This window comes from Hemiscyllium ocellatum, unplaced genomic scaffold (genome assembly GCF_020745735.1).
Source record: "Hemiscyllium ocellatum isolate sHemOce1 unplaced genomic scaffold, sHemOce1.pat.X.cur. scaffold_441_pat_ctg1, whole genome shotgun sequence".
NCBI classification, from domain to species: domain Eukaryota; kingdom Metazoa; phylum Chordata; class Chondrichthyes; order Orectolobiformes; family Hemiscylliidae; genus Hemiscyllium; species Hemiscyllium ocellatum.
The window spans coordinates 492,832-519,323 of record NW_026869058.1 but is presented as its reverse complement, the minus strand read 5'-3'; the positions used below and the strand labels follow the sequence as shown (position 1 = coordinate 519,323).

General features: G+C 58.0%; 1 protein-coding gene across 2 annotated transcripts in view; it reads right to left on the bottom strand.

Annotated features, from left to right (window-relative positions):
- Positions 1–24: 24 nt before the first annotated feature.
- Positions 25–26,492, bottom strand: part of LOC132813702 (extracellular matrix protein 2-like) — an 89,215-nt gene continuing 62,747 nt past the window's right edge. Inside the window, exons 7-9 of one of the 2 annotated variants that reach the window (XM_060823234.1) lie at positions 11,760–11,899; positions 4,898–5,224; positions 25–2,343 (exon numbers count right to left, since the gene is read on the bottom strand). In XM_060823234.1, coding sequence (XP_060679217.1) covers positions 2,172–2,343; positions 4,898–5,224; positions 11,760–11,899 — 639 coding nt within the window. In that variant the 3' untranslated portion in view covers positions 25–2,171. The remainder of the gene's footprint in view (positions 2,344–4,897; positions 5,225–11,759; positions 11,900–26,492) is intronic. The other variant, XM_060823235.1, reaches the window with a different exon arrangement.

The window sequence follows — 26,492 nt, the reverse complement described above, 5'->3', positions numbered from 1 at the left end:
ATTGAGCAGCGAGAGAGCGCCAGCTTTCACACATAAACCGGTCACTTTATTTCACAGATCACACACGCCCAGGGACAGGGGGTTAGATACAGAGGAAAGCTCCCTCTACACTGTCTCCCATCACACACGCCCAGGGACAGGGGGTTAGATACAGAGGAAAGCTCCCTCTACACTGTCTCCCATCACACACGCCCAGGGACAGGGGGTTAGATACAGAGGAAAGCTCCCTCTACACTGTCTCCCATCACACACGCCCAGGGACAGGGGGTTATATATAGAGTGAAGCTCCCTCTACACTGTCCCCCCACTCCCAGGGACAGGGGGTTAGATACTGAGCAAAGCTCCCTCTACACTCTCCCCCACTCCCAGGGACAGGGGGTTAGATACAGAGTAAAGCTCCCTCTACACTGTCCCCCCACTCCCAGGGACAGGGGGTTAGATACTGAGCAAAGCTCCCTCTACACTCTTCCCCACTCCCAGGGACAGGGGGTTAGATACTGAGCAAAGCTCCCTCTACACTCTTCCCCACTCCCAGGGACAGGGGGTTACATACAGAGTAAAGCTCTCTCTACACTGTCCCCATTCCCAGGGACAGGGGATGAGATACAGAGTAAAGCTCCCTCTACACTGTCTCCCACTCCCAGGGACAGGGGGTTCGATACAGAGTAAAGCTCCCTCTACACTGTCCCCTATCACACAATCCCAGGGACAGGGGGTTAGATACAGAGGAAAGCTCCCTCTACACCATCCCGCCACTCACAGGGACAGGGGGTTAGATACAGAGTAAAGCTCCCTCTACACTGTCCCCCACTCCCAGGGACAGAGGGTTAGATATAGAGTAAAGCTCCCTCTACACTGTCCCAACACTCCCAGGGACAGGGGGTTAGATACAGAGTAAAGCTCCCTCTACACTGTCCCCCACTCCCAGGGACAGAGGGTTAGATATAGAGTAAAGCTCCCTCTACACTGTCCCAACACTCCAAGGGACAGGGGGTTAGATACAGAGTAAAGCTCCCTCTACACTGTCCCCCCACTCCCAGGGACAGGGGGGTTTCATACAGAGTAAAGCTCCCTCTACACTGTCCCCCACTCCCAGGGACAGGGGGTTAGATACAGAGTAAAGCTCCCTCTACACTGTCCCCCACTCCCAGGGACAGGGACAACACGGGGAGGTGGAGGGGGGGGGGGGGAAGGGATTTGGTGTCAGGTGGGGCTGGACCGTCAGGGGTGACCTGAGGCCCAGTCAGGAAAAAGGGGTCAAGGGTCAAGGAGTCACTGTAAGGTCAGAACTGGGTGTGAGGGCCAGGGGTCCAGTATCGTGCGTAGATGGGGTTCAGGGTGATGGGTGAGTGTTCAGGGTGAACGGTGAGAGTGAGGGGTTGGCGTTCAGGGTGAGGGGTCAAGGTGATGGATGGGCGTTCAGGGTGAGGGGTCAGGGTGACAGGCGTTCAGGGTGAGGGGTCAAGGTGAGGGATTGGCATTCAGGGTGAGGTGTTAGTGTGACAGATTGGCGTTCAGGGTGAGGGGGTCAGGGTGAGGGATTGGCATTCAGGGTGAGGGGTCAGAGTGAGGGGCTTGGCGTTCAGGGTGAGGTGTTAGTGTGACAGATTGACGTTCAGGGTGAGGGGTCAGAGTGACGAATTGGCGTTCAGGGTGAGGGGTCAGGGTGAGGGATAGGCGTTCAGGGTGAGGGGTCAGGGTGACAAATTGGCGTTCAGGGTGAGGGGTCAGGGTGAGGGATTGGCGTTCAGGGTGAGGGGTCAGAGTGAGGGATTGGCGTTCAGGGTGAGGGGTCAGGGTGACAAATCGACATTCAGGGTGAAGGGTCAGGGTGACGTATTGGTGTTCAGGGTGAAGGGATTGACGTTCAGGGTGAGGGGTCAGGGTGAAGGATTGGCGTTCAGGGTGAGGGGTCAGAGTGAGGGATTGGCGTTCAGGGTGAGGAGTCAGAGTGAGGGATTGACGTTCAGGGTGAGGGGTCAGGGTGACAAATCGACATTGAGGGTGAAGGGTCAGGGTGATGTATTGGTGCTCAGGGTGAAGGGATTGACGTTCAGGGTGAGGGGTCAGGGTGAAGGATTAGCGTTCAGGGTGAGGGGTCAGAGTGAGGGTTTGGCGGTCGGGAGGGAGGGGAACCATAGTTGCGATAAGCTGTGAGTCCAGCAAGGGGGTCATTCCTCATATCTCTGTGGGCGCAGGATAACACTCTGATAAGAGGAGATGCAGGAGAAGGCTGTTGGAGGGATGAGGCGAGGGTCTATCACGTTGTTCTCCAAGTGGACAGACACCAGGCTGGAATCCTCACTAATCCGCGTGTCACACACTGAGTCTAATGGAACATACCTACAGGGGGAGGAGGAGGGAGGAGGAGGGAGGGATGGAGAGATGGGGAGCAGGACAAACAGAACAGAGCAGATAGTTAGCACAGTCAGGAAATTCACCGACGCTGGAACCCTTATCCATTCCCACGCTGGCATCGATCACCAGGAGGTCTGAAGGTCAGACAGTCAGGAGCGAGGAAGCGGGCGCTGTGGGAGGGTCAGTGCTGAGGGAGTGGGTGCTGTGGGAGGGTCAGTGCTGAGGGAGGGTCAGTGCTGTGGGAGGGTCAGTGCTGAGGGAGCGGGTGCTGTGGGAGGGTCAGTGCTGAGGGAGTGGGTGCTGTGGGAGGGTCAGTGCTGAGGGAGTGGGTGCTGTGGGAGGGTCAGTGCTGAGGGAGCGGGTGCTGTGGGAGAGTCAGTGCTGAGGGAGCGGGTGCTGTGGGAGGGTCAGTGCTGAGGGAGTGGGTGCTCTAGGAGGGTCAGTGCTGAGGGAGTGGGTGCTGTGGGAGGGTCAGTGCTGAGCGAACGGGTGCTGTGGGAGGGTCAGTGCTGAGGGAGCGGATGCTGTGGGAGGGTCGGTGCTGTGGGAGGGTCGGTGCTGAGGGAGTGGGTGCTGTGGGAGGGTCAGTGCTGAGGGACTGGGTGCTGTGGGAGGGTAAATGCTGAGGGAGCCGGTGCTGTGGGAGGGTCAGTGCTGAGGGAGTGGGCGCTGTGGGAGGGTCAGCGCTGAGGGAGTGGATGCTGAGGGAGCGGGTGCTGTGGGAGGGTCAGTGCTGAGGGAGTGGGCGCTGTGAGAGGGTCAGTGCTGAAGGAGCGGGTGCTTTGGGAGGGTCAGTGCTGAGGGAACGGGTGCTGTGGGAGGTTCAGTGCTGAGGGAGCCGGTGCTGTGGGAGGGTCAGTGCAGAGGGAGTGGGCGCTGTGGGAGGGTCAATGCTGAGGGAGCGGGTGCTTTGGGAGGGTCAGTGCTGAGGGAGTGGGTGCTGTGGGAGGGTCAGTGCTGAGGGAGCGGGTGCTGTGGGAGGGTCAGTGCTGAGGGAGCGGGTGCTGTGGGAGGGTCAGTGCTGAGGGAGCGGGTGCTGTGGGAGGGTCAGTGCTGAGGGAGCGGGTGCTGTGGGAGGGTCAGTGCTGAGGGAGTGGGTGCTGTGGGAGGGTCAGTGCTGAGGGAGTGGGTGCTGTGGGAGGGCCAGTGTTGAGGGAGGGGGCTCTGTGGGAGGGTCAGTGTTGAAGGAGGGGGCTCTGTGGGAGGGTCAGTGCTGAGGGAGTGGGTGCTCTAGGAGGGTCAGTGCTGAGGGTTTGCGTGCTGTGGGAGGGTCAGTGCTGAGGGAGTGGGGGCTGTGGGAGGGTCAGTGCTGAGGGAGTGGGCGCTGTGGGAGGGTCAGTGCTGAGGGAGTGGGCGCTGTGGGAGGGTCAGTGCTGAGGGAGTGGGTGCTGTGGGAGGGTCAGTGCTGAGGGAGCGGGCGCTGTGGGAGGGTCAGTGCTGAGGGAACGGGTGCTATGGGAGGGTCAGCACTGAGGGAGCGGGTGCTGTGGGAGGGTCAGTGCTGAGGGAGCGGGTGCTGTGGGAGGGTCAGTGCTGAGGGAGTGGGCGCTGTGGGTGGGTTAGCGCTGAGGGAGTGGGTGCTGAGGGAGCGGGTGCTGTGGGAGGGTCAGTGCTGAGGGAGTGGGTGCTGTGGGAGGGTCAGTGCTGAGGGAGCCGGTGCTGTGGGAGGGTCAGTGCTGAGGGAGTGGGCGCTGTGGGAGGGTCAGTGCTGAGGGAGCGGGTGATTTGGGAGGGTCAGTGCTGAGGGAACGGGTGCTTTGGGAGGGTCAGTGCTGAGGGAGCCGGTGCTGTGGGAGGGTCAGTGCTGAGGGAGGGTCAGTGCTGAGGGAGTGAGCGCTGTGGGAGGGTCACTGCTGAGGGAGTGGGTACTGTGGGAGGGTCAGTGCTGAGGGACTGGGTGCTGTGGGAGGGTCAGTGCTGAGGGAGCCAGTGCTGTGGGAGGGTCAGTGCTGAGGGAGGGTCAGTGCTGAGGGAGTGAGCGCTGTGGGAGGGTCAGTGCTGAGGGAGTGGATGCTGTGGGAGGGTCAGTGTTGAGGGAGCGGGTGCTGTGGGAGGGTCAGTGCTGAGGGAGTGGGTGCTGTGGGAGGGTCAGTGCTGAGGGAGCGGGTGCTGTGGGAGGGTCAGCGCTGAGGGAACGGATGCTGAGGGAGCGGGCGCTGTGGGACGGTCAATGCTGAGGGAGTGGGTGCTGTGGGTAGGTCAGTGCTGAGGGAGTGGGTGCTGTGGGTGGGTCAGTCAGTCAGTACCCATCTCACCTTCTGGGTCTTTTTCCCGTTCCCCCTCTATCCCCGTCTCTGGCTCTTTATCCCGTTCCCCCTCTATCCCCGTCTCTGGCTCTTTATCCCGTTCCCCCTCTATCCCCGTCTCAGGGTATTTATCCCGTTCCCCCCTCTATCCCCGTCTCTGGGTCTTGATCCCGTTCCCCCTCTATCCCCGTCTCTGGGACTTTATCCCGTTCCCCCTCTATCCCCGTCTCTGGGTCTTTCTCCCGTTCCCGGTTGCTGTGAGGAGGGAGGGGAACGGGGAGGGGGATACGTACGAGATGTGGTTGTGACTGAGCTGCAGGACCTGCAGGGCGTGGAGCTGCAGCAGTCCGGCTGGGATAGCCCCCAGCTGGTTGTGATCCAGCAGCAGCTCCTGCAGGGAATCGCCCAGGCCCAGGAAGGAGACTCCGTGGATCCCGGTGTGCTGCAGCCGGTTGTAGGAGAGGTGCAGGAATTCCAGGCCGGGGTCCAGGTGGGCGAACACGTAGCCGGGAATCCTCTCGATCTGGTTGTGGTGGAGCAGGAGCTGCCGCGTTCCCGTGGGCAGGAAAGACGGGACGTGCACCAGCCGGTTGTGGGAGAGATCCAACATCTCCAGCTTCCTGTGGGAGAGCCAGCACACGGTGACAGACTGAGGAAAGCTCCCTCTACACTGTCCCCCCACTCCCAGGGACAGGGGGTTAGATACAGAGTAAACCTCCCTCTACACTGTCCCCCACTCCCAGGGACAGGAGGTTAGATACAGAGTAAAGCTCCCTCTACACTGTCCCCCATTCCCAGGGACAGGGGGTTAGATACAGAGTAAAGCTCCCTCTACACTGTCCCCCCTATTCCCAGGGACAGGGGGTTAGATACAAAGTAAAGCTCCCCCTACACTGTCCCCCCACTCCCAGGGACAGGGGGTTAGATACAGAGTAAAGCTCCCTCTACACTGTCCCCCACTCCCAGGGACAGGGGGTTAGATACAGAGGAAAGCTCCCTCTACACTGTCCCCCCCACTCCCAGGGACAGGGGGTTAGATACTGAGTAAAGCTCCCTCTACACTGTCCCCCCACTCCCAGGGACAAGGTTTGTTTCTGATTACCCACCCGCCCCCGGCACACACACACACACACACGCTCACTCTCACACTCACACACGCATTCTCAGACACACACTCACGCTCACACACACACAGACACACACTCAGACTCACACACTCACTGACACAAGCTCACTCACACACACACACTCTCACACACACATTCACTCACACTCACACACTCACTCATCCACACACACACACACTCTCACGCACTCACACACGCTCACTCACACACAGACACACACACGCTCACTCACACACACAGACACACTCTCTCTCACACACACATACACACACACACACACTCTCACAAACACACACACACTCTCACAAACACACACACACTCTCACAAACACACACACAGTGCTGAGGGAGTGGGCGCTGTGGGAGGGTCAGTGCTGAGGGAGCGGGCGCTGTGGGAGGGTCAGTGCTGAGGGAGCGGGCGCTGTGGGAGGGTCAGTGCTGAGGGAGCGGGTGCTGTGGGAGGGTCAGTGCTGAGGGAGTGGGTGCTGTGGGAGGGTCAGTGCTGAGGGAGCGGGTGCTGTGGGAGGGTCAGCGCTGAGGGAGCGGGTGCTGTGGGAGAGTCAGCGCTGAGGGAGTGGGTGCTATGGGAGGGTCAGTGCTGAGGGAGTGGATGCCGTGGGAGGGTCAGTGCTGAGGGAGCGGGTGCTGTGGGAGGGTCAGTGCTGAGGGAGCGGGTGCTGTGGGAGGGTCAGCGCTGAGGGAGCGGGTGCTGTGGGAGGGTCAGTGCTGAGGGAGTGGGTGCTGTGGGAGGGTCAGCGCTGTGGGAGTGGGTGCTGTGGGAGGGTCAGTGCTGAGGGAGGGTCAGTGCTGAGGGAGTGGGTGCTGTGGGAGGGTCAGTGCTGAGGGAGCGGGTGCTGTGGGAGGGTCAGTGCTGAGGGAGTGGGTGCTGTGGGAGGGTCAGTGCTGAGGGAGCGGGTGCTGTGGGAGGGTCAGTGCTGAGGGAGTGGGTGCTGTGGGAGGGTCAGTGCTGAGGGAGCGGGTGCTGTGGGAGGGTCGGTGCTGAGGGAGCGGGTGCTGTGGGAGGGTCAGTGCTGAGGGAGCGGGTGCTGTGGGAGGGTTGGTGCTGAGGGATCGGGTGCTGTGGGAGGGTCAGTGCTGAGGGAGCGGGTGCTGTGGGAGGGTCAGTGCTGAGGGAGCGGGTGCTGTGGGAGGGTTGGTGCTGAGGGAGCGGGTGCTGTGGGAGGGTCAGCGCTGTGGGAGTGGGTGCTGTGGGAGGGTCAGCGCTGAGGGCTGAGAGAGACGGTGTTCCTGAGATGGAATGATGGCTGTGGTTCAGTTGTGCAGTACAGCAAGTCCCATGCTGTGGATCTTCACCAAGGACTTAGCAACAACTCATCCAGCTCCTCACTCAGCTCCCCCTACACTCACCCAGCTACAGCAACACCAGGCCATTCAGCCCCTCCTCCTCCAGCCTGTTACACAGGGACAGGAGGCCACTCAGCCCCTCTCAGACCAGAAATCAATAGTGGAGAGTTTGAGGGGAATGTCGGTGCAGCCTTTGAGGAGACGTGAGCTGTTTTTGAGCTCTGTGGAGGGTGGGGAAGGTCGAAGTGGAGGTGGGTCGGCCGAGAGGACATGGAATTGCGAAAAGGAATCTTTCTTTCCTGTCACCGACTCCTGATGGGAATATGCCTGGAATAACAAGTGGATGAGGGGAAAGCGGTGGATGTGGTGTATATGGGTTTCAGTCAGGTGTTTGATAAGGTTCCCCACGGTAGGCTACTGCACCAAACACGGAGGTATGGGATTGAGGGTGATTTAGCGGTTGGGATCAGAAATTGGCTCGCTGAAAGAAGACAGAGGGTGGGGGTTGATGGGAAATGTCCATCCTGGAGCTCAGTTCCCAGAGGGGTCTGTTCTGGGGCCACTGCTGTTGGTCATTTTTATAAATGACCTGGATGAGGGTGTGGAAGGATGGGTTAGTAAATTTGCGGGTGACACTAAGGTCGGTGGAGTTGTGGATAGTGCGGAATGATGTTGTGGGTTACAGAGGGACATCGATAAGCTGCAGAGCTGGGCTGGGAGGTGGCAGATGGAGTTTAATGTGGAAAAGTGTGAGGTGATTCACTTTGGAAGGAGTAACAGGAATGCAGAGTCCTGGGCTAATGGTAAGATTCTTGACAGCGTAGATGAGCAGAGAGATCTCGGTGTCCATGTACATAGATCCCTGAAAGTTGCCGCCCCAGGATGAGAGGTGTTAAGAAGGCGTATGGTGTGTTAGCGTTTATCGGGAGAGGGATTGAGTTTCGGAGCCACGGGGTCGTGCTGCAGCTGTACAAAACTCTGGTGCGGCCGCACTTGGGAGTATTGTGTACAGTTCTGGTCACCGCATTATAGGGAGGATGTGGAAGCTTTGGAAAGGGTTCAGAGGAGATTTCCCGGGATGTTGCCTGGTACGGAGGGAAGGTCTTATGAGGAAAGGCTGAGGGACTTCAGGCTGTTTCCTTTAGGGAGATGGAGGTTGAGAAGTGACTTAATTGAGACATATCAGATAATCCGAGGGTTAGATAGGGTGGGCAGGGAGAGGCTTTTCCCTCGGATGGTGATGGCTAGCACGAGGGGACACAGCTTTAAACTGAGGGGGGGTGATAGATACAGGACAGATGGCAGAGGGAGTTTCTTTACTCAGAGAGTAGGAGGGGGCGTGGAACACACTGTCTGTAACAGGAGTAGACTCACCAACTTTAGGGGCATTTAAATGGGCATTGGATAGGCATAGGGAGGAGAATGGAATAGGGTAGGAGAGAGGGGCTTCAGATGGGTCAGCACAGCGTGGAGGGGCCGAAGGGCCTGTACTGCGCTGGAATGTTCCCGGATGGGAACGTGGAGGGAACAGTTCAGGGGGAGGCTCGTCGGTGAGGTGGGGGGGGCGAGTCCATCACCATGCGTGGCGAGACTTTGAAAGCCATCCTTCCCAAGGTCGGAGCACGGAGAATCCCTGGAAAGAGCTTTCGGGACAGCGGGGCTGGCGGGTTCCCGAGGACGGAGGGGATGATGGGAAGGCGGGGAACATTCAGGAATGTCGGGTCGGAGGTTACAGACTGGGTTGGCCAGGGTGGTATCGAACGGGGAGAGCAGATTGGGAGGGAGTGCGCGGCCTACACTCTGTCTTGGCGTCCGAATCCCAATTTCCCAGCTCTCGGCCCGTAGCCCTGTGTACTTTGGCATCGGCAGTGAGGGAATAAATATTTCTCCAATGTGATCACATTGTTTCTGTACAAATAACCCTCCCCCAGCCACTCTGGGGGCTTCGGGAAGGTTTATAGTCCCAGAGTGAGGCGATTCAGGCCTGGGGCAAATATACAGGCCACACACACACACTCACACACACACCCACACACACACACACCACACACCCACACACCCCACACACACACACCCCCCCACCCCACACACCCCCACACCCCCACCCCACACACACCCCCCCCATTTTCCCCCCTCTCTCTCCCCATGGGAGTGAGTCTCCCCTCATTCTCCCCTTCTCTCCCCAACGGGAGTGAGTTTCCTCACATTTTCCCCCGCTCTCTCCCCGCAGGGGTGAGTCCCCCCCTCGCTCTCCCCCTCTCACTCCCCGCGGCGATGAGTCTCCCCTCGTTCTCCCCCTCTCTCTCCCTGTGGGAGTAAGTCTCCCCTCGTTCTCCCCCTCTCTCTCCCCGTGGGAGTGAGTCTCCCCTCGTTCTCCCCCTCTCTCTCTCCCCGTGGGAGTGAGTCTCCCCTCGTTCTCCCCCTCTCTCCCCAACGGGAGTGAGTCTCCCCTCGTTCTCCCCCTCTCTCTCTCCCCGTGGGAGTGAGTCTCCCCTCGTTCTCACCCTCTCTCTCTTCCCGTGGGGGTGAGTCTCCCCTCGTTCTCCCCCTCTCTCTCTCCCCGTGGGAGTGAATCTCCCCTGTTCTCCCCCTCTCCCCCCAACGGGAGTGAGTCTCCTCTCATTCTCCCTCTCTCTCTCTCCCCGCGGGAGCGAGTCCTTCCCTCCCCCCTCCCCTGTTTTCCGAACTGGGACACTGAGGCACTTCCCCTCGTTCTGGTCTGGTCTCCTCCAACAATAGTCGGGTGGGTGGTGGGTTTGGTGTGGGAGGGGAGGGCGTTAGAGGTGGGCTGGAGGAGGGGGAGGGGGAGTGGGGCACCCCCTCTCGGTTGACCCCCCTGATCATTTGCAGGCCTCGTCTTTCCGAGTGGATGGGAGGGCCCCAGTCTCTCTTATCGGGGGATGGAAGTGGGGGGAGGTGGGGGCGGGGAATGGGGAAGGGAGCAGCTGAAAGCGATAAGACGGAGCCGTCAGGAATGGCAGCAGCATTCCAGAGACGGTTCCAGATGCTCAAATGGAACGGGACGTCTCTCCGGACGCAGGCCCGGGCTCGTCAGAGACCGCAGACTTGGCCACTTGCCAGACAGCTCCCAGCTCTGAGCCTAGGGGGACAGGGCTCTCTGTGTCAGGGGGTCCAACGCTACCTACAGCCCCAACCCTCTCCGACAGCTGCTAACCCCCACAGAGAGTGGGTGCTGTGGGAGGGTCAGTGCTGAGGGAGTGGGCCCTGTGGGAGGGTCAGTGCTGAGGGAGTGGGTGCTGTGGGAGGGTCAGTGCTGAGGGAGTGGGTGCTGTGGGAGGGTCGGTGCTGAGGGAGTGGGTGCTGTGAGAGGGTCAGTGCTGAGGGAGCGGGTGCTGTGGGAGGGTCAGTGCTGAGGGAGTGGGCCCTGTGGGAGGGTCAGTGCTGAGGGAGTGGGTGCTGTGGGAGGGTCAGTGCTGAGGGAGTGGGTGCTGTGGGAGGGTCGGTGCTGAGGGAGTGGCTGCTGTGGGAGGGTCAGTGCTGAGGGAGTGGGTGCTGTGGGAGGGTCGGTGCTGAGGGAGTGGCTGCTGTGGGAGGGTCGGTGCTGAGGGAGTGGGTGCTGTGGGAGGGTCGGTGCTGTGGGAGTGGGTGCTGTGGGAGGGTCGGTGCTGAGGGAGTGGGTGCTGTGGGAGGGTCGGTGCTGAGGGAGTGGGTGCTGTGGGAGGGTCAGTGCTGAGGGAGTGGGTGCTGTGGGAGGGTCGGTGCTGTGGGAGTGGGTGCTGTGGGAGGGTCAGTGCTGAGAGAGCGGGCGCTGTGGGAGGGTCAGTGCTGAGGGAGTGGGTGCTGTGGGAGGGTCAGCGCTGAGGGAGTGGGTGCTGTGGGAGGGTCAGCGCTGAGGGAGTGGGTGCTGTGGGAGGGTCGGTGCTGAGGGAGTGGGTGCTGTGGGAGGGTCAGCGCTGAGGGAGTGGGTGCTGTGGGAGGGTCAGCGCTGAGGGAGCGGACGCTGTGGGAGAGTCAGCGCTGAGGGAGTGGGTGCTGTGGGAGAGTCAGCGCTGAGGGAGTGGGTGCTGTGGGAGGGTCAGTGCTGAGGGAGCGGGTGCTGTGGGAGGGTCAGCGCTGAGGGAGTGGGTGCTGTGGGAGGGTCAGTGCTGAGGGAGCGGGGGCTGTGGGAGGGTCAGTGCTGAGGGAGCGGGGGCTGTGGGAGGGTCAGTGCTGAGGGAGCGGGCGCTGTGGGAGGGTCGGTGCTGAGGGAGCGGGTGCTCTGGGAGGGTCAGTGCTGTGAGGGTTGGAGGTGATGCTGATATTTTACATCCCCTCCCTATCCCCATCATCTCCTCCATCGCCCTGAACCCGCTCACTGCAGAGATCAGATTTGACGCTGACCCTAGGCCTCTCGAGGGGACTGTCCATCCCCTCTCCTGATCACTCATCCCTTTCACTCTCCCCAACTCCCTCCGTACCTCTCTGCCTGTCTCCCCCTCCCCTTCTCCTTAAACCCCCTCCGTCCCTGACTGTGCTCTGCGCCAGCCCCACCCTCGGGAGCCCCCGCCCCTCCTGACAGAGAGATGGGGAGGGGAGCTGGGAATTCTCTCTCACTCTCTCTCAGGGACAGTCCCCAGGACACAGACGCTATCCAACGTTGAAAGGCGCTGGATCTGTCCCGGGGGGGACGGGAGGAAAGGGTGGAGAAAGGTCAGGGAAACAGGGAGGCTGGAGCGGAGTGGGGAGGGGTTGAATGGTGGCAGGGGCAGTGTCCGACACTCACCGCAGGTGGATCCAGGCGCGAGGGTGGATCCGGGTTTCCTGAAGTCGGTTGTGGCGAAGGACCAGCAGGGTGAGGTTCAGGGTCTTGTTCAACACACCGCCGGGAACCTCCTCAATGTGATTGTTCTCGAGGTGCAGCTCCTGTGGGAAACGGCAGCATCAACTCCGACCCTCACTCAGCACCCGCTCCCTCAGCGCTGACCCTCCCTCAGCACCCACTCCCTCAGCACTGACCCTCCCACAGCACCCACTCCCTCAGCACCCACCCTCCCACAGCGCCCGCTCCCTCAGCACTGACCCTCCCACAGCACCCGCTCCCTCAGCACTGACCCTCCCACAGCACCCGCTCCCTCAGCACTGACCCTCCCACAGCACCCGCTCCCTCAGCACTGACCCTCCCACAGCACCCACTCCCCCAGCACTGACCCTCCCACAGCACCCGCTCCCTCAGCACTGACCCTCCCACAGCGCCCACTCCCTCAGCACTGACCCTCCCACAGTGCCCACTCCCTCAGCACTGACCCTCCCACAGCACCCGCTCCCTCAGCACTGACCCTCCCTCAGGGCCCACTCCCTCAGCACTGACCCTCCCACAGCACCCGCTCCCTCAGCACTGACCCTCCCTCAGGGCCCACTCCCTCAGCACTGATTCTCTCACTATGAATACAGCTGGGATGTGCCATAGGGAATGATTTGCAGCAGGAAGGCCCACATCAGTGAAAACATTGGCTTGGCTGCATTTGACCTGCAAGAGATCTGGGGCCCAGGGAACACTGTCAACGTGTGGATGGAGGCCAGGTGCCTGATGGATGGGGCCTGTTACAAGATGTGAAACGAGACCATCAAACAGGCTTAGAGTGGATCAAAACTGGGCTCTCCCTCAACAAAAATGATACTGTCGCTCTCCGAAGGATCTCTTATCCGAACTTAACAAAAAGCAACATTGTGTTGGACTGCAATACTAAGGGAGTGGGTGCTATCAGAGGATCAATACTGAGGGAGTGGGCACTGTCAGAGGATCAATACTGAGGGAGCAGGCACTGTCAGAGGGTTAATACTGAGGGAGAGGGTACAGTCAGAGGGTCAATACTGAGGGAGAGGGTACAGTCAGAGGGTCAATACTGAGGGAGCAGGTACTGTCAGAGGGTCAATACTGAGGGAGTGGACACTGTCAGTGGGTCAATACTTAGGGAGTGGGCACTGACAGAGGGTCAATACTGAGGGAGTGGGCACTGACAGAGGGTCAATACTGAGGGGGTGGGCACTGTCAGAGCGTCAATACTGAGGGAGTGGGTGCTGTCAGAGGGTCAATACTGAGGGAGTGGGTACTGTCAGAGGGTCAATACTGAGGGAGTGGGTACAGTCAGAGGGTCAATACTGAGGGAGTGGGTACTGTCAAAGGGTCAATACTGAGGGAGTGGGTACAGTCAGAGGGTCAATACTGAGGGAGTGGGAACTATCAGAGGGTCAATACTGAGGGAGTGGGCACTGTCACAGGGTCAATACTGAGGGAGTGTGCACTGTCAGAGGGTCAATGCTGAGGGAGAGGGCACTGTCAGAGGGTCAATGCTGAGGGAGAGGGCACTGTCAGAGGGTCAATACTAGGGAGAGGGCACTGTCAGAGGGTCAATACTGAGGGAGCGGGAACTGTCACAGGGTCAACACTGAGGGAGTGAGCACTGTCAGAGGTTTAATACTGAGGGAGTGGGCACTGTCACAGGGTCAATACTGAGGGATTGGGCACTGTCAGAGGGTCAGTACTGAGGGAGCGGGTACTGTCAGAGGGTCAGCGCTGTGGGAGCGGGTACTGTCAGAGGGTCAGCGCTGTGGGAGTGGGTACTGTCAGAGGGTCAATACTGAGGGAGTGGGCATTGTCAGAGGACCAATCCTGAGGGAGTGGGTACTGTCAGAGGGCGAATACTGAGGGAGTGGGCACTGTTGGAGCGTCAATACTGAGGGAGTGTGCACTGTCAGAGGGTCAATACTGAGGGAGTGTGCACAGTCAGAGGGTCAATACTGAGGGAGTGTGCACACAGAGGGTCAATACTGAGGGAGTGTGCACAGTCAGTGGGTCAATACTGAGGGAGTGGGTACTATCAGAGGGTCAGTGCTGAGGGAGCGGGTACTGTCAGAGGGGCAATACTGAGGGAGTGGGCACTGTCAGAGGGTCTATACTGAGGGAGCGGGAACTGTCAGAGGGTCAATACTGAGGGAGTGGGCACTGTCAGAGGGTCAATACTGAGGGAGTGGGCACTGTCAGAGGGTTAATACTGAGGGGGTGGGAACTGTCAGATGGTCAATACTGAGGGAGTGGGTTCTGTCAGAGGGTCAGCGCTGAGGGAGCGGGTACTGTCAGAGGGTCAATACTGAGGGAGTGGGGACTGTCAGAGGGTCAATAATGAGGGAGAGGGCACTGTCAGAGGGTCAATACTGAGGGAGCAGGTACTATCAGAGGGTCAATACTGAGGGAGTGAGCACAGTCAGAGGGTCAATACTGAGGGAGCGGGTACTGTCAGAGGGTCAATACTGAGGGAGCGGGAACTGTCAGTGGGTCAATACTGAGGGAGTGGGCACTGTCCGAGGGTCAATACTGAGGGAGTGGGCACTGTCAGAGGGTCAATACTGAGGGAGCGGTCACTGTCAGAGGGTCAATACTTAGGGAGTGGGCACTGTCGGAGCGTCAATACTGAGGGAGTGGGCACTGTCAGAGGGTCAATACTGTGGGAGCAGGTACTGTCAGAGGGTCAATACTGAGGGAGTGGGTACTGTCAGAGGGTCAATACTGAGGGAGTGGGCACTGTTGGAGCGTCAATACTGAGGGAGTGGGTACTATCAGAGGGTCAATACTGAGGGAGTGGGTACTATCAGAGGGTGAATACTGAGGGAGTGGGCACAGTCAGAGGGTCAATACTGAGGGAGTGGGCACTGACTGACGGTCAATACTGAGCGATGGGCACTGTCAGAGGGTCAACACTGATGGAGTGGGCACTGTCAGAGGGTCAGTGCTGACGGAGCGGGCACTGTCAGAGGGTCAATACTGAGGGAGCGGGTACTGTCAGAGGGTCAACACTGAGGGAGCGGATACTGACAGAGGGTCAACACTGAGGGAGCGGGCACTGTCAGAGGGTCAGTGCTGAGGGAGCGGGCACTGTCAGAGGGTCAATACTGAGGGAGTGGGCACTGTCAGAGGGTCAATACTTAGGGAGTGCGCACTGTCGGAGCGTCAATATTGAGGGAGTGGGCACTGTCGGAGCGTCAATACTGAGGGAGTGGGTACTATCAGAGGGTCAATACTGAGGGAGAGGGCACAGTCAGAGGGTCAATACTGAGGGAGTGGGTACTATCGGGTGAATACTGAGGGAGTGGGCACAGTCAGAGGGTCAATACTGAGGGAGCAGGTACTGTCAGAGGGTCAATACTGAGGGAGCGGGAACTGTCAGTGGGTCAATACTGAGGGAGTGGGCACTGTCCGAGGGTCAATACTGAGGGAGTGGGCACTGTCAGAGGGTCAATACTGAGGGAGCGGTCACTGTCAGAGGGTCAATACTGAGGGAGCGGTCACTGTCAGAGGGTCAATACTTAGGGAGTGGGCACTGTCGGAGCGTCAATACTGAGGGAGTGGGCACTGTCAGAGGGTCAATACTGTGGGAGCAGGTACTGTCAGAGGGTCAATACTAAGGGAGTGGGTACTGTCAGAGGGTCAATACTGAGGGAGTGGGCACTGTTGGAGCGTCAATACTGAGGGAGTGGGTACTATCAGAGGGTCAATACTGAGGGAGTGGGTACTATCAGAGGGTGAATACTGAGGGAGTGGGCACAGTCAGAGGGTCAATACTGAGGGAGTGGGCACTGACTGACGGTCAATACAGAGCGATGGGCACTGTCAGAGGGTCAACACTGAGGGAGTGGGCACTGTCAGAGGGTCAGTGCTGTAGGAGCGGGCACTGTCAGAGGGTCAATACTGAGGGAGCGGGAACTGTCAGTGGGTCAATACTGAGGGAGTGGGCACTGTCCGAGGGTCAATACTGAGGGAGTGGGCACTGTCAGAGGGTCAATACTGAGGGAGCGGTCACTGTCAGAGGGTCAATACTTAGGGAGTGGGCACTGACTGACGGTCAATACTGAGCGATGGGCACTGTCAGAGGGTCAACACTGAGGGAGTGGGCACTGTCAGAGGGTCAGTGCTGTAGGAGCGGGCACTGTCAGAGGGTCAATACTGAGGGAGCGGGTACTGTCAGAGGGTCAACACTGAGGGAGCGGATACTGTCAGAGGGTCAACACTGAGGGAGCGGGCACTGTCAGAGGGTCAGTGCTGAGGGAGCGGGCACTGTCAGAGGGTCAATACTGAGGGAAAGGGCACTGTCAGAGGGTCAATACTGAGGGTGTGGGTACTGTCAGAGGGTCAATACTGAGGGAGTGGGCACTGTCAGAGGGCGAATACTGAGGGAAAGGGCACTGTCAGAGGGTCAATACTGAGGGAGTGGGCACAGTCAGAGGGTCAATACTGAGGGAGCGGGTACTGTCAGAGGGTCAATACTGAGGGAGCGGGAACTGTCAGTGGGTCAATACTGAGGGAGTGGGCACTGTCCGAGGGTCAATACTGAGGGAGTGGGCACTGTCAGAGGGTCAATACTGAGGGAGCGGTCACTGTCAGAGGGTCAATACTGAGGGAGTGGGCACTGTTGGAGAGTCAATACTGAGGGAGTGGGTACTATCAGAGGGTCAATACTGAGGGAGTGGGCACAGTCAGAGGGTCAATACTGAGGGAGTGGGTACTATCAGAGGGTGAATACTGAGGGAGCGGGCACTGTCGGAGCGTCAATACTGAGGGAGTGGGCACTGTCAGTTGGTCAATACTGAGGGAGCGGGCACTGTCGGAGCGTCAATACTGAGGGAGTGGGCACTGTCGGAGCGTCAATACTGATGGAGCGGGCACTGTCAGAGGGTCAATACTGAGGGAGCGGGCACTGTCAGAGGGTCAATCCTGAGGGATTGGGCATTATCGAAGCGTCAATACTGAGGGAGTGGGTACTATCAGAGGGTCAGTACTGAGGGAGTGGGCAATGTCCCAGGGTCAATACTGAGGGAGCGGGCACTGTCAGAGAGTCAATACTTTGGGAGCAGGCACTGTCAGGGGGTCAATACTGAGGGAGTGGGCACTGTCACAGGGTCAATACTGAGGGAGTGGGCACTGTCAGAAGGTCAATACTGAGGGAGAGGGCACTGTCAGAGGGTCAATACTGAGGGGGTGGGTACTGTCAGAGGGTTAGCGCTGAGGGAGCGGTCACTGTCGGAGGGAGTGGGTACAGTCAGACGGTCAATACTGAGGGAGTGGGTACTGTCAGAGGGTCAATACTGAGGGAGCGGGTACTGTCAGTGGGTCAATACTGAGGGAGTGGGCACTGTCAGAGGGTCAATACTGAGGGAGTGGGTAATGTCAGAGGGTGAATACTGAGGGAGCGGGCACTGTCAGTGGGTCAATACTGAGGGAGTGGGCACTGTCAGTGGGTCAATACTGAGGGAGAGGGCACTGTCCAACGGTCAATACTGAGGGAACAGGTACTATCAGAGGGTCAATACTGAGGGAGTGGGCACAGTCAGAGGGTCAATACTGAGGGAGTGGGCACTCACTGACGGTCAATACTGAGCGATGGGCACTGTCAGAGGGTCAATACTGAGGCAGTGGACACTCTCAGAGGGTCAGTACAGAGTGAATGGGCACTGTCAGAGGGTCAATACTGAGCGATGGGCACTGTCATAGGGTCAATACTGAGGGAGTGGGGACTGTCACAGGGTCAATACTGAGGGAGAGGGCACTGTCAGAGGGTTAATACTGAGGGAGTGGGCACTGTCAGAGGGTTAATACTGAGGGGGTGGGTACTGTCAGAGGGTCAACACTGAGGGAGTGGGCACTGTCAGAGGTTCAATACTGAGAGAGTGGGCACTGTCACAGGGTCAATAGTGAGGTAGCGGGCACTGTCAGACGGTCAATACTGAGGGATTGGGTACTGTCGGACGGTCAATACTGAGGGAGTAGGCACTGTCTGAACGTCAATACTGAGGGAGTGGGTACTGTCAGAGGGTCAATACTGAGGGAGTGGGTACTGTCAGAGGGTCAATACTGAGGGAGTGGGTACTGTCGGACGGTCAATACTGAGGGAGTAGGCACTGTCTGAACGTCAATACTGAGGGAGCGTGCACTGTCAGAGGGTCAATAGAGAGGGAGTGGGCACTGTCAGAGGGTCAATAGAGAGGGAGCGGGTACTGTCTGAACGTCAATACTGAGGGAGTGGGTACTGTCAGAGGGTCAGCGCTGAGGGAGCGGTCACTGTCGGAGGGTCAATACTGAGGGAGTGGGCACTGTCGGAGCGTCAATACTGAGGGAGTGGGCACTGTCAGAGGGTCAATACTGATGGAGCGGGTACTGTCAGAGGGTCAATACTGAGGGAGTGGGCACTGTCAGAGGGTCAATACTGAGGGAGCAGGTACTATCAGAGGGTCAATAATGAGGGAGTGGGCACTGTCCAACGGTGAATACTGAGGGAACAGGTACTATCAGAGGGTCAATAATGAGGGAGTGGGCACAGTCAGAGGGTCAATACTGAGGGAGTGGGCACTCACTGACGGTCAATACTGAGGGAGTGGGTACTGTCAGACGGTCAGCGCTGAGGGAGCGGTCACTGTCGGAGGGTCAATACTGAGGGAGAGGGCACTGTCAGAGGGTCAATACTGAGGGAGCAGGTACTGTCAGAGGTCAATAGTGTGGGAGCAGGTACTATCAGAGGGTCAATACTGAGGGAGTGGGTACAGTCAGAGGGTCAATACTGAGGGAGTGGGCACTCACTGACGGTCAATACTGAGCGATGGGCACTGTCAGAGGGTCAATACTGAGGGAGTGGGCACTCTCAGAGGGTCAGTACAGAGTGAATGGGCACTGTCAGAGGGTCAATACTGAGCGATGGGCACTGTCAGAGGGTCAATACTGAGGGAGTGGGCACTCTCAGAGGGTCAGTACAGAGTGAATGGACACTGTCAGAGGGTCAATACTGAGCGATGGGCACTCTCAGAGGGTCAATACTGAGGGAGTGGGGACTCTCACAGGGTCAATACTGAGGGAGTGGGTACTGTCAGAGGGTCAGCGTTGAGGGAGCTGTCACAGTCGGAGGGAGCGGGCACTGTCACAGGGTCAATACTGAGGGAGTGAGCACTGTCAGAGGGTCAATACTGAGGGAGCGGGCACTGTCAGAGGGTCAATACTGAGGGAGGGAGCACTGTCACAGGGTCAATACTGAGGGAGTGGGCACTGTCAGAGGGTCAATACTGAGGGGGAGGATACTGTCAGAGGGTCAGCGCTGAGGGAGTGGGCACTGTCGGAGGGAGTGGGCACAGTCGGACGGTCAATACTGAGGTAGTGGGCACTGTCAGAAGGTCAATACTGAGGGATTGGGTACTGTCGCAGCGTCAATGCTGAGGGAGTAGGCACTGTCAGAGGGTCAATACTGAGGGAGCTGGTACTGTCAGAGGGTCAATACTGAGGGAGCGGGCACTGTCACGGGGTCAATGCTGAGGGCGTGGGTAATGTCAGAGGGTCAGCGCTGAGGGAGCGGGTACAGTCAGAGGGTCAATACTGAGGGAGCGGGTCCTGTCAGAGGGTCAATACTGAGGGAGTGGGCACTGTCAGAGGGTCAATACTGAGGGAGTGGGTACTGTCAGAGGGTCAATACTGAGGGAGCGGTCACTGTCAGAGGGTCAATACTGAGGGAGTGGGCACTGTTGGAGAGTCAATACTGAGGGAGTGGGTACTATCAGAGGGTCAATACTGAGGGAGTGGGCACAGTCAGAGGGTCAATACTGAGGGAGTGGGTACTATCAGAGGGTGAATACTGAGGGAGTGGGCACTGTCGGAGCGTCAATACTGAGGGAGTGGGCACTGTCAGTTGGTCAATACTGAGGGAGCGGGCACTGTCGGAGCGTCAATACTGAGGGAGTGGGCACTGTCGGAGCATCAATACTGATGGAGCGGGCACTGTCAGAGGGTCAATACTGATGGAGCGGGCACTGTCAGAGAGTCAATACTGAGGGAGCGGGCACTGTCAGAGGGTCAATCCTGAGGGATTGGGCATTATCGAAGCGTCAATACTGTGGGAGTGGGTACTATCAGAGGGTCAGTACTGATTGAGTGGGGACTGTCAGAGGGTCAATACTGAGGGAGTGGGCAATGTCCCAGGGTCAATACTGAGGGAGCGGGCACTGTCAGAGGGTCAATACTTTGGGAGCAGGCACTGTCAGGGGGTCAATACTGAGGGAGTGGGCACTGTCACAGGGTCAATACTGAGGGAGTGGGCACTGTCAGAAGGTCAATACTGAGGGAGAGGGCACTGTCAGAGGGTCAATACTGAGGGGGTGGGTACTGTCAGAGGGTTAGCGCTGAGGGAGCGGTCACTGTCGGAGGGAGTGGGTACAGTCAGACGGTCAATACTGAGGGAGTGGGTACTGTCAGAGGGTCAATACTGAGGGAGCGGGTACTGTCAGTGGGTCAATACTGAGGGAGTGGGGACTGTCACAGGGTCAATACTGAGGGAGAGGGCACTGTCAGAGGGTTAATACTGAGGGAGTGGGCACTGTCAGAGGGTTAATACTGAGGGGGTGGGTACTGTCAGAGGGTCAACACTGAGGGAGTGGGCACTGTCAGAGGGTCAACACTGAGGGAGTGGGCACTGTCAGAGGTTCAATACTGAGAGAGTGGGCACTGTCACAGGGTCAATACTGAGGGAGTGGGCACTGTCAGAGGGTTAATACTGAGGGGGTGGGTACTGTCAGAGGGTCAGCACTGAGGGAGCGGTCACTGTCGGAGGGAGTGGGCGCAGTCAGACGGTCAATAGTGAGGTAGCGGGCACTGTCAGACGGTCAATACTGAGGGATTGGGTACTGTCGGACGGTCAATACTGAGGGAGTAGGCACTGTCTGAACGTCAATACTGAGGGAGTGGGTACTGTCAGAGGGTCAATACTGAGGGAGTGGGTACTGTCAGAGGGTCAATACTGAGGGAGTGGGTACTGTCGGACGGTCAATACTGAGGGAGTAGGCACTGTCTGAACGTCAATACTGAGGGAGCGTGCACTGTCAGAGGGTCAATAGAGAGGGAGTGGGCACTGTCAGAGGGTCAATAGAGAGGGAGCGGGTACTGTCTGAACGTCAATACTGAGGGAGTGGGTACTGTCAGAGGGTCAGCGCTGAGGGAGCGGTCACTGTCGGAGGGTCAATACTGAGGGAGTGGGCACTGTCGGAGCGTCAATACTGAGGGAGTGGGCACTGTCAGAGGGTCAATACTGATGGAGCGGGTACTGTCAGAGGGTCAATACTGAGGGAGTGGGCACTGTCAGAGGGTCAATACTGAGGGAGCAGGTACTATCAGAGGGTCAATAATGAGGGAGTGGGCACTGTCCAACGGTGAATACTGAGGGAACAGGTACTATCAGAGGGTCAATAATGAGGGAGTGGGCACAGTCAGAGGGTCAATACTGAGGGAGTGGGCACTCACTGACGGTCAATACTGAGGGAGTGGGTACTGTCAGACGGTCAGCGCTGAGGGAGCGGTCACTGTCGGAGGGTCAATACTGAGGGAGAGGGCACTGTCAGAGGGTCAATACTGAGGGAGCAGGTACTGTCAGAGGTCAATAGTGTGGGAGCAGGTACTATCAGAGGGTCAATACTGAGGGAGTGGGTACAGTCAGAGGGTCAATACTGAGGGAGTGGGCACTCACTGACGGTCAATACTGAGCGATGGGCACTGTCAGAGGGTCAATACTGAGGGAGTGGGCACTCTCAGAGGGTCAGTACAGAGTGAATGGGCACTGTCAGAGGGTCAATACTGAGCGATGGGCACTGTCAGAGGGTCAATACTGAGGGAGTGGGCACTCTCAGAGGGTCAGTACAGAGTGAATGGACACTGTCAGAGGGTCAATACTGAGCGATGGGCACTGTCAGAGGGTCAATACTGAGGGAGTGGGGACTCTCACAGGGTCAATACTGAGGGAGTGGGTACTGTCAGAGGGTCAGCGTTGAGGGAGCTGTCACAGTCGGAGGGAGCGGGCACTGTCACAGGGTCAATACTGAGGGAGTGAGCACTGTCAGAGGGTCAATACTGAGGGAGCGGGCACTGTCAGAGGGTCAATACTGAGGGAGGGAGCACTGTCACAGGGTCAATACTGAGGGAGTGGGCACTGTCAGAGGGTCAATACTGAGGGAGAGGGCACTGTAAGAGGGTTAATACTGAGGGGGAGGATACTGTCAGAGGGTCAGCGCTGAGGGAGTGGGCACTGTCGGAGGGAGTGGGCACAGTCGGACGGTCAATACTGAGGTAGTGGGCACTGTCAGAAGGTCAATACTGAGGGATTGGGTACTGTCGCAGCGTCAATGCTGAGGGAGTAGGCACTGTCAGAGGGTCAATACTGAGGGAGCTGGTACTGTCAGAGGGTCAATACTGAGGGAGCGGGCACTGTCACGGGGTCAATGCTGAGGGCGTGGGTAATGTCAGAGGGTCAGCGCTGAGGGAGCGGGTACAGTCAGAGGGTCAATACTGAGGGAGCGGGTCCTGTCAGAGGGTCAATACTGAGGGAGTGGGCACTGTCAGAGGGTCAATACTGAGGGAGTGGGTACTGTCAGAGGGTCAATACTGAGGGAGTGGGCACTGTTGGAGAGTCAATACTGAGGGAGTGGGTACTATCAGAGGGTCAATACTGAGGGAGTGGGCACAGTCAGAGGGTCAATACTGAGGGAGTGGGTACTATCAGAGGGTGAATACTGAGGGAGTGGGCACTGTCGGAGCGTCAATACTGAGGGAGTGGGCACTGTCAGTTGGTCAATACTGAGGGAGCGGGCACTGTCGGAGCGTCAATACTGAGGGAGTGGGCACTGTCGGAGCATCAATACTGATGGAGCGGGCACTGTCAGAGGGTCAATACTGATGGAGCGGGCACTGTCAGAGAGTCAATACTGAGGGAGCGGGCACTGTCAGAGGGTCAATCCTGAGGGATTGGGCATTATCGAAGCGTCAATACTGAGGGAGTGGGTACTATCAGAGGGTCAGTACTGATTGAGTGGGGACTGTCAGAGGGTCAATACTGAGGGAGTGGGCAATGTCCCAGGGTCAATACTGAGGGAGCGGGCACTGTCAGAGGGTCAATACTTTGGGAGCAGGCACTGTCAGGGGGTCAATACTGAGGGAGTGGGCACTGTCACAGGGTCAATACTGAGGGAGTGGGCACTGTCAGAAGGTCAATACTGAGGGAGAGGGCACTGTCAGAGGGTCAATACTGAGGGGGTGGGTACTGTCAGAGGGTTAGCGCTGAGGGAGCGGTCACTGTCGGAGGGAGTGGGTACAGTCAGACGGTCAATACTGAGGGAGTGGGTACTGTCAGAGGGTCAATACTGAGGGAGCGGGTACTGTCAGTGGGTCAATACTGAGGGAGTGGGCAATGTCCCAGGGTCAATACTGAGGGAGCGGGCACTGTCAGAGGGTCAATACTTTGGGAGCAGGCACTGTCAGGGGGTCAATACTGAGGGAGTGGGCACTGTCACAGGGACAATACTGAGGGAGTGGGCACTGTCAGAAGGTCAATACTGAGGGAGAGGGCACTGTCAGAGGGTCAATACTGAGGGGGTGGGTACTGTCAGAGGGTTAGCGCTGAGGGAGCGGTCACTGTCGGAGGGAGTGGGTACAGTCAGACGGTCAATACTGAGGGAGTGGGTACTGTCAGAGGGTCAATACTGAGGGAGCGGGTACTGTCAGTGGGTCAATACTGAGGGAGTGGGTACTGTCAGTGGGTCAATACTGAGGGAGTGGGTACTGTCAGAGGGTCAATACTGAGGGAGTGGGTACTGTCAGAGGGTCAATACTGAGGGAGAGGGCACTGTCCAACGGTCAATACTGAGGGAACAGGTACTATCAGAGGGTCAATACTGAGGGAGTGGGCACAGTCAGAGGGTCAATACTGAGGGAGTGAGCACTCACTGACGGTCAATACTGAGCGATGGGCACTGTCAGAGGGTCAATACTGAGGCAGTGGACACTCTCAGAGGGTCAGTACAGAGTGAATGGGCACTGTCAGAGGCTCAATACTGAGCGATGGGCACTGTCAGAGGGTCAATACTGAGGGAGTGGGGACTGTCACAGGGTCAATACTGAGGGAGAGGGCACTGTCAGAGGGTTAATACTGAGGGAGTGGGCACTGTCAGAGGGTTAATACTGAGGGGGTGGGTACTGTCAGAGGGTCAACACTGAGGGAGTGGGCACTGTCAGAGGGTCAATACTGAGAGAGTGGGCACTGTCACAGGGTCAATACTGAGGGAGTGGGCACTGTCAGAGGGTTAATACTGAGGGGGTGGGTACTGTCAGAGGGTCAGCACTGAGGGAGCGGTCACTGTCGGAGGGAGTAGGCACTGTCTGAACGTCAATACTGAGGGAGTGGGTACTGTCAGAGGGTCAATACTGAGGGAGTGGGTACTGTCAGAGGGTCAATACTGAGGGAGTGGGTACTGTCGGACGGTCAATACTGAGGGAGTAGGCACTGTCTGAACGTCAATACTGAGGGAGCGTGCACTGTCAGAGGGTCAATACTGAGGGAGTGGGTACTGTCGGACGGTCAATAGTGAGGGAGTAGGCACTGTCTGAACGTCAATACTGAGGGAGCGTGCACTGTCAGAGGGTCAATAGAGAGGGAGTGGGCACTGTCAGAGGGTCAATAGAGAGGGAGCAGGCACTGTCTGAACGTCAATACTGAGGGAGTGGGTACTGTCAGAGGGTCAGCGCTGAGGGAGCGGGTACTGTCAGAGGGTCAATACTGAGGGAGTGGGCACTGTCAGAGGGTCAATACTGATGAAGCGGGTACTGTCAGAGGGTCAATACTGAGGGACCGGGTATATCAGAGGGTCAATACTGTGGAAGTGGGCACTGTCCGAGGGTCAATACTGAGGGAGCGGGTACTGTCAGAGGGTCAATACTGAGCGAGTGGGTACTGTCAGAGGGTCAATACTGATGGAGTGGGCACTGTCAGAGGGTCAATACTGATGGAGCGGGTACTGTCAGAGGGTCAATACTGAGGGAGCGGGTACTGTCAGAGGGTCAATACTGAGGGAGTGGGCACTGTCAGAGGGTCAATACTGAGGGAGCAGGTACTATCAGAGGGTCAATAATGAGGGAGTGGGCACTGTCCAACGGTGAATACTGAGGGAACAGGTACTATCAGAGGGTCAATAATGAGGGAGTGGGCACAGTCAGAGGGTCAATACTGAGGGAGTGGGCACTCACTGACGGTCAATACTGAGGGAGTGGGTACTGTCAGACGGTCAGCGCTGAGGGAGCGGTCACTGTCGGAGGGTCAATACTGAGGGAGAGGGCACTGTCAGAGGGTCAATACTGAGGGAGCAGGTACTGTCAGAGGTCAATAGTGTGGGAGCAGGTACTATCAGAGGGTCAATACTGAGGGAGTGGGTACAGTCAGAGGGTCAATACTGAGGGAGTGGGCACTCACTGACGGTCAATACTGAGCGATGGGCACTGTCAGAGGGTCAATACTGAGGGAGTGGGCACTCTCAGAGGGTCAGTACAGAGTGAATGGGCACTGTCAGAGGGTCAATACTGAGCGATGGGCACTGTCAGAGGGTCAATACTGAGGGAGTGGGCACTCTCAGAGGGTCAGTACAGAGTGAATGGACACTGTCAGAGGGTCAATACTGAGCGATGGGCACTGTCAGAGGGTCAATACTGAGGGAGTGGGGACTCTCACAGGGTCAATACTGAGGGAGTGGGTACTGTCAGAGGGTCAGCGTTGAGGGAGCTGTCACAGTCGGAGGGAGCGGGCACTGTCACAGGGTCAATACTGAGGGAGTGAGCACTGTCGGAGCGTCAATACTGAGGGAGTGGGCACTGTCGGAGCATCAATACTGATGGAGCGGGCACTGTCAGAGGGTCAATACTGATGGAGCGGGCACTGTCAGAGAGTCAATACTGAGGGAGCGGGCACTGTCAGAGGGTCAACCCTGAGGGATTGGGCATTATCGAAGCGTCAATACTGAGGGAGTGGGTACTATCAGAGGGTCAGTACTGATTGAGTGGGGACTGTCAGAGGGTCAATACTGAGGGAGTGGGCAATGTCCCAGGGTCAATACTGAGGGAGCGGGCACTGTCAGAGAGTCAATACTTTGGGAGCAGGCACTGTCAGGGGGTCAATACTGAGGGAGTGGGCACTGTCACAGGGTCAATACTGAGGGAGTGGGCACTGTCAGAAGGTCAATACTGAGGGAGAGGGCACTGTCAGAGGGTCAATACTGAGGGGGTGGGTACTGTCAGAGGGTTAGCGCTGAGGGAGCGGTCACTGTCGGAGGGAGTGGGTACAGTCAGACGGTCAATACTGAGGGAGTGGGTACTGTCAGAGGGTCAATACTGAGGGAGCGGGTACTGTCAGTGGGTCAATACTGAGGGAGTGGGCAATGTCCCAGGGTCAATACTGAGGGAGCGGGCACTGTCAGAGGGTCAATACTTTGGGAGCAGGCACTGTCAGGGGGTCAATACTGAGGGAGTGGGCACTGTCACAGGGTCAATACTGAGGGAGTGGGCACTGTCAGAAGGTCAATACTGAGGGAGAGGGCACTGTCAGAGGGTCAATACTGAGGGGGTGGGTACTGTCAGAGGGTTAGCGCTGAGGGAGCGGTCACTGTCGGAGGGAGTGGGTAC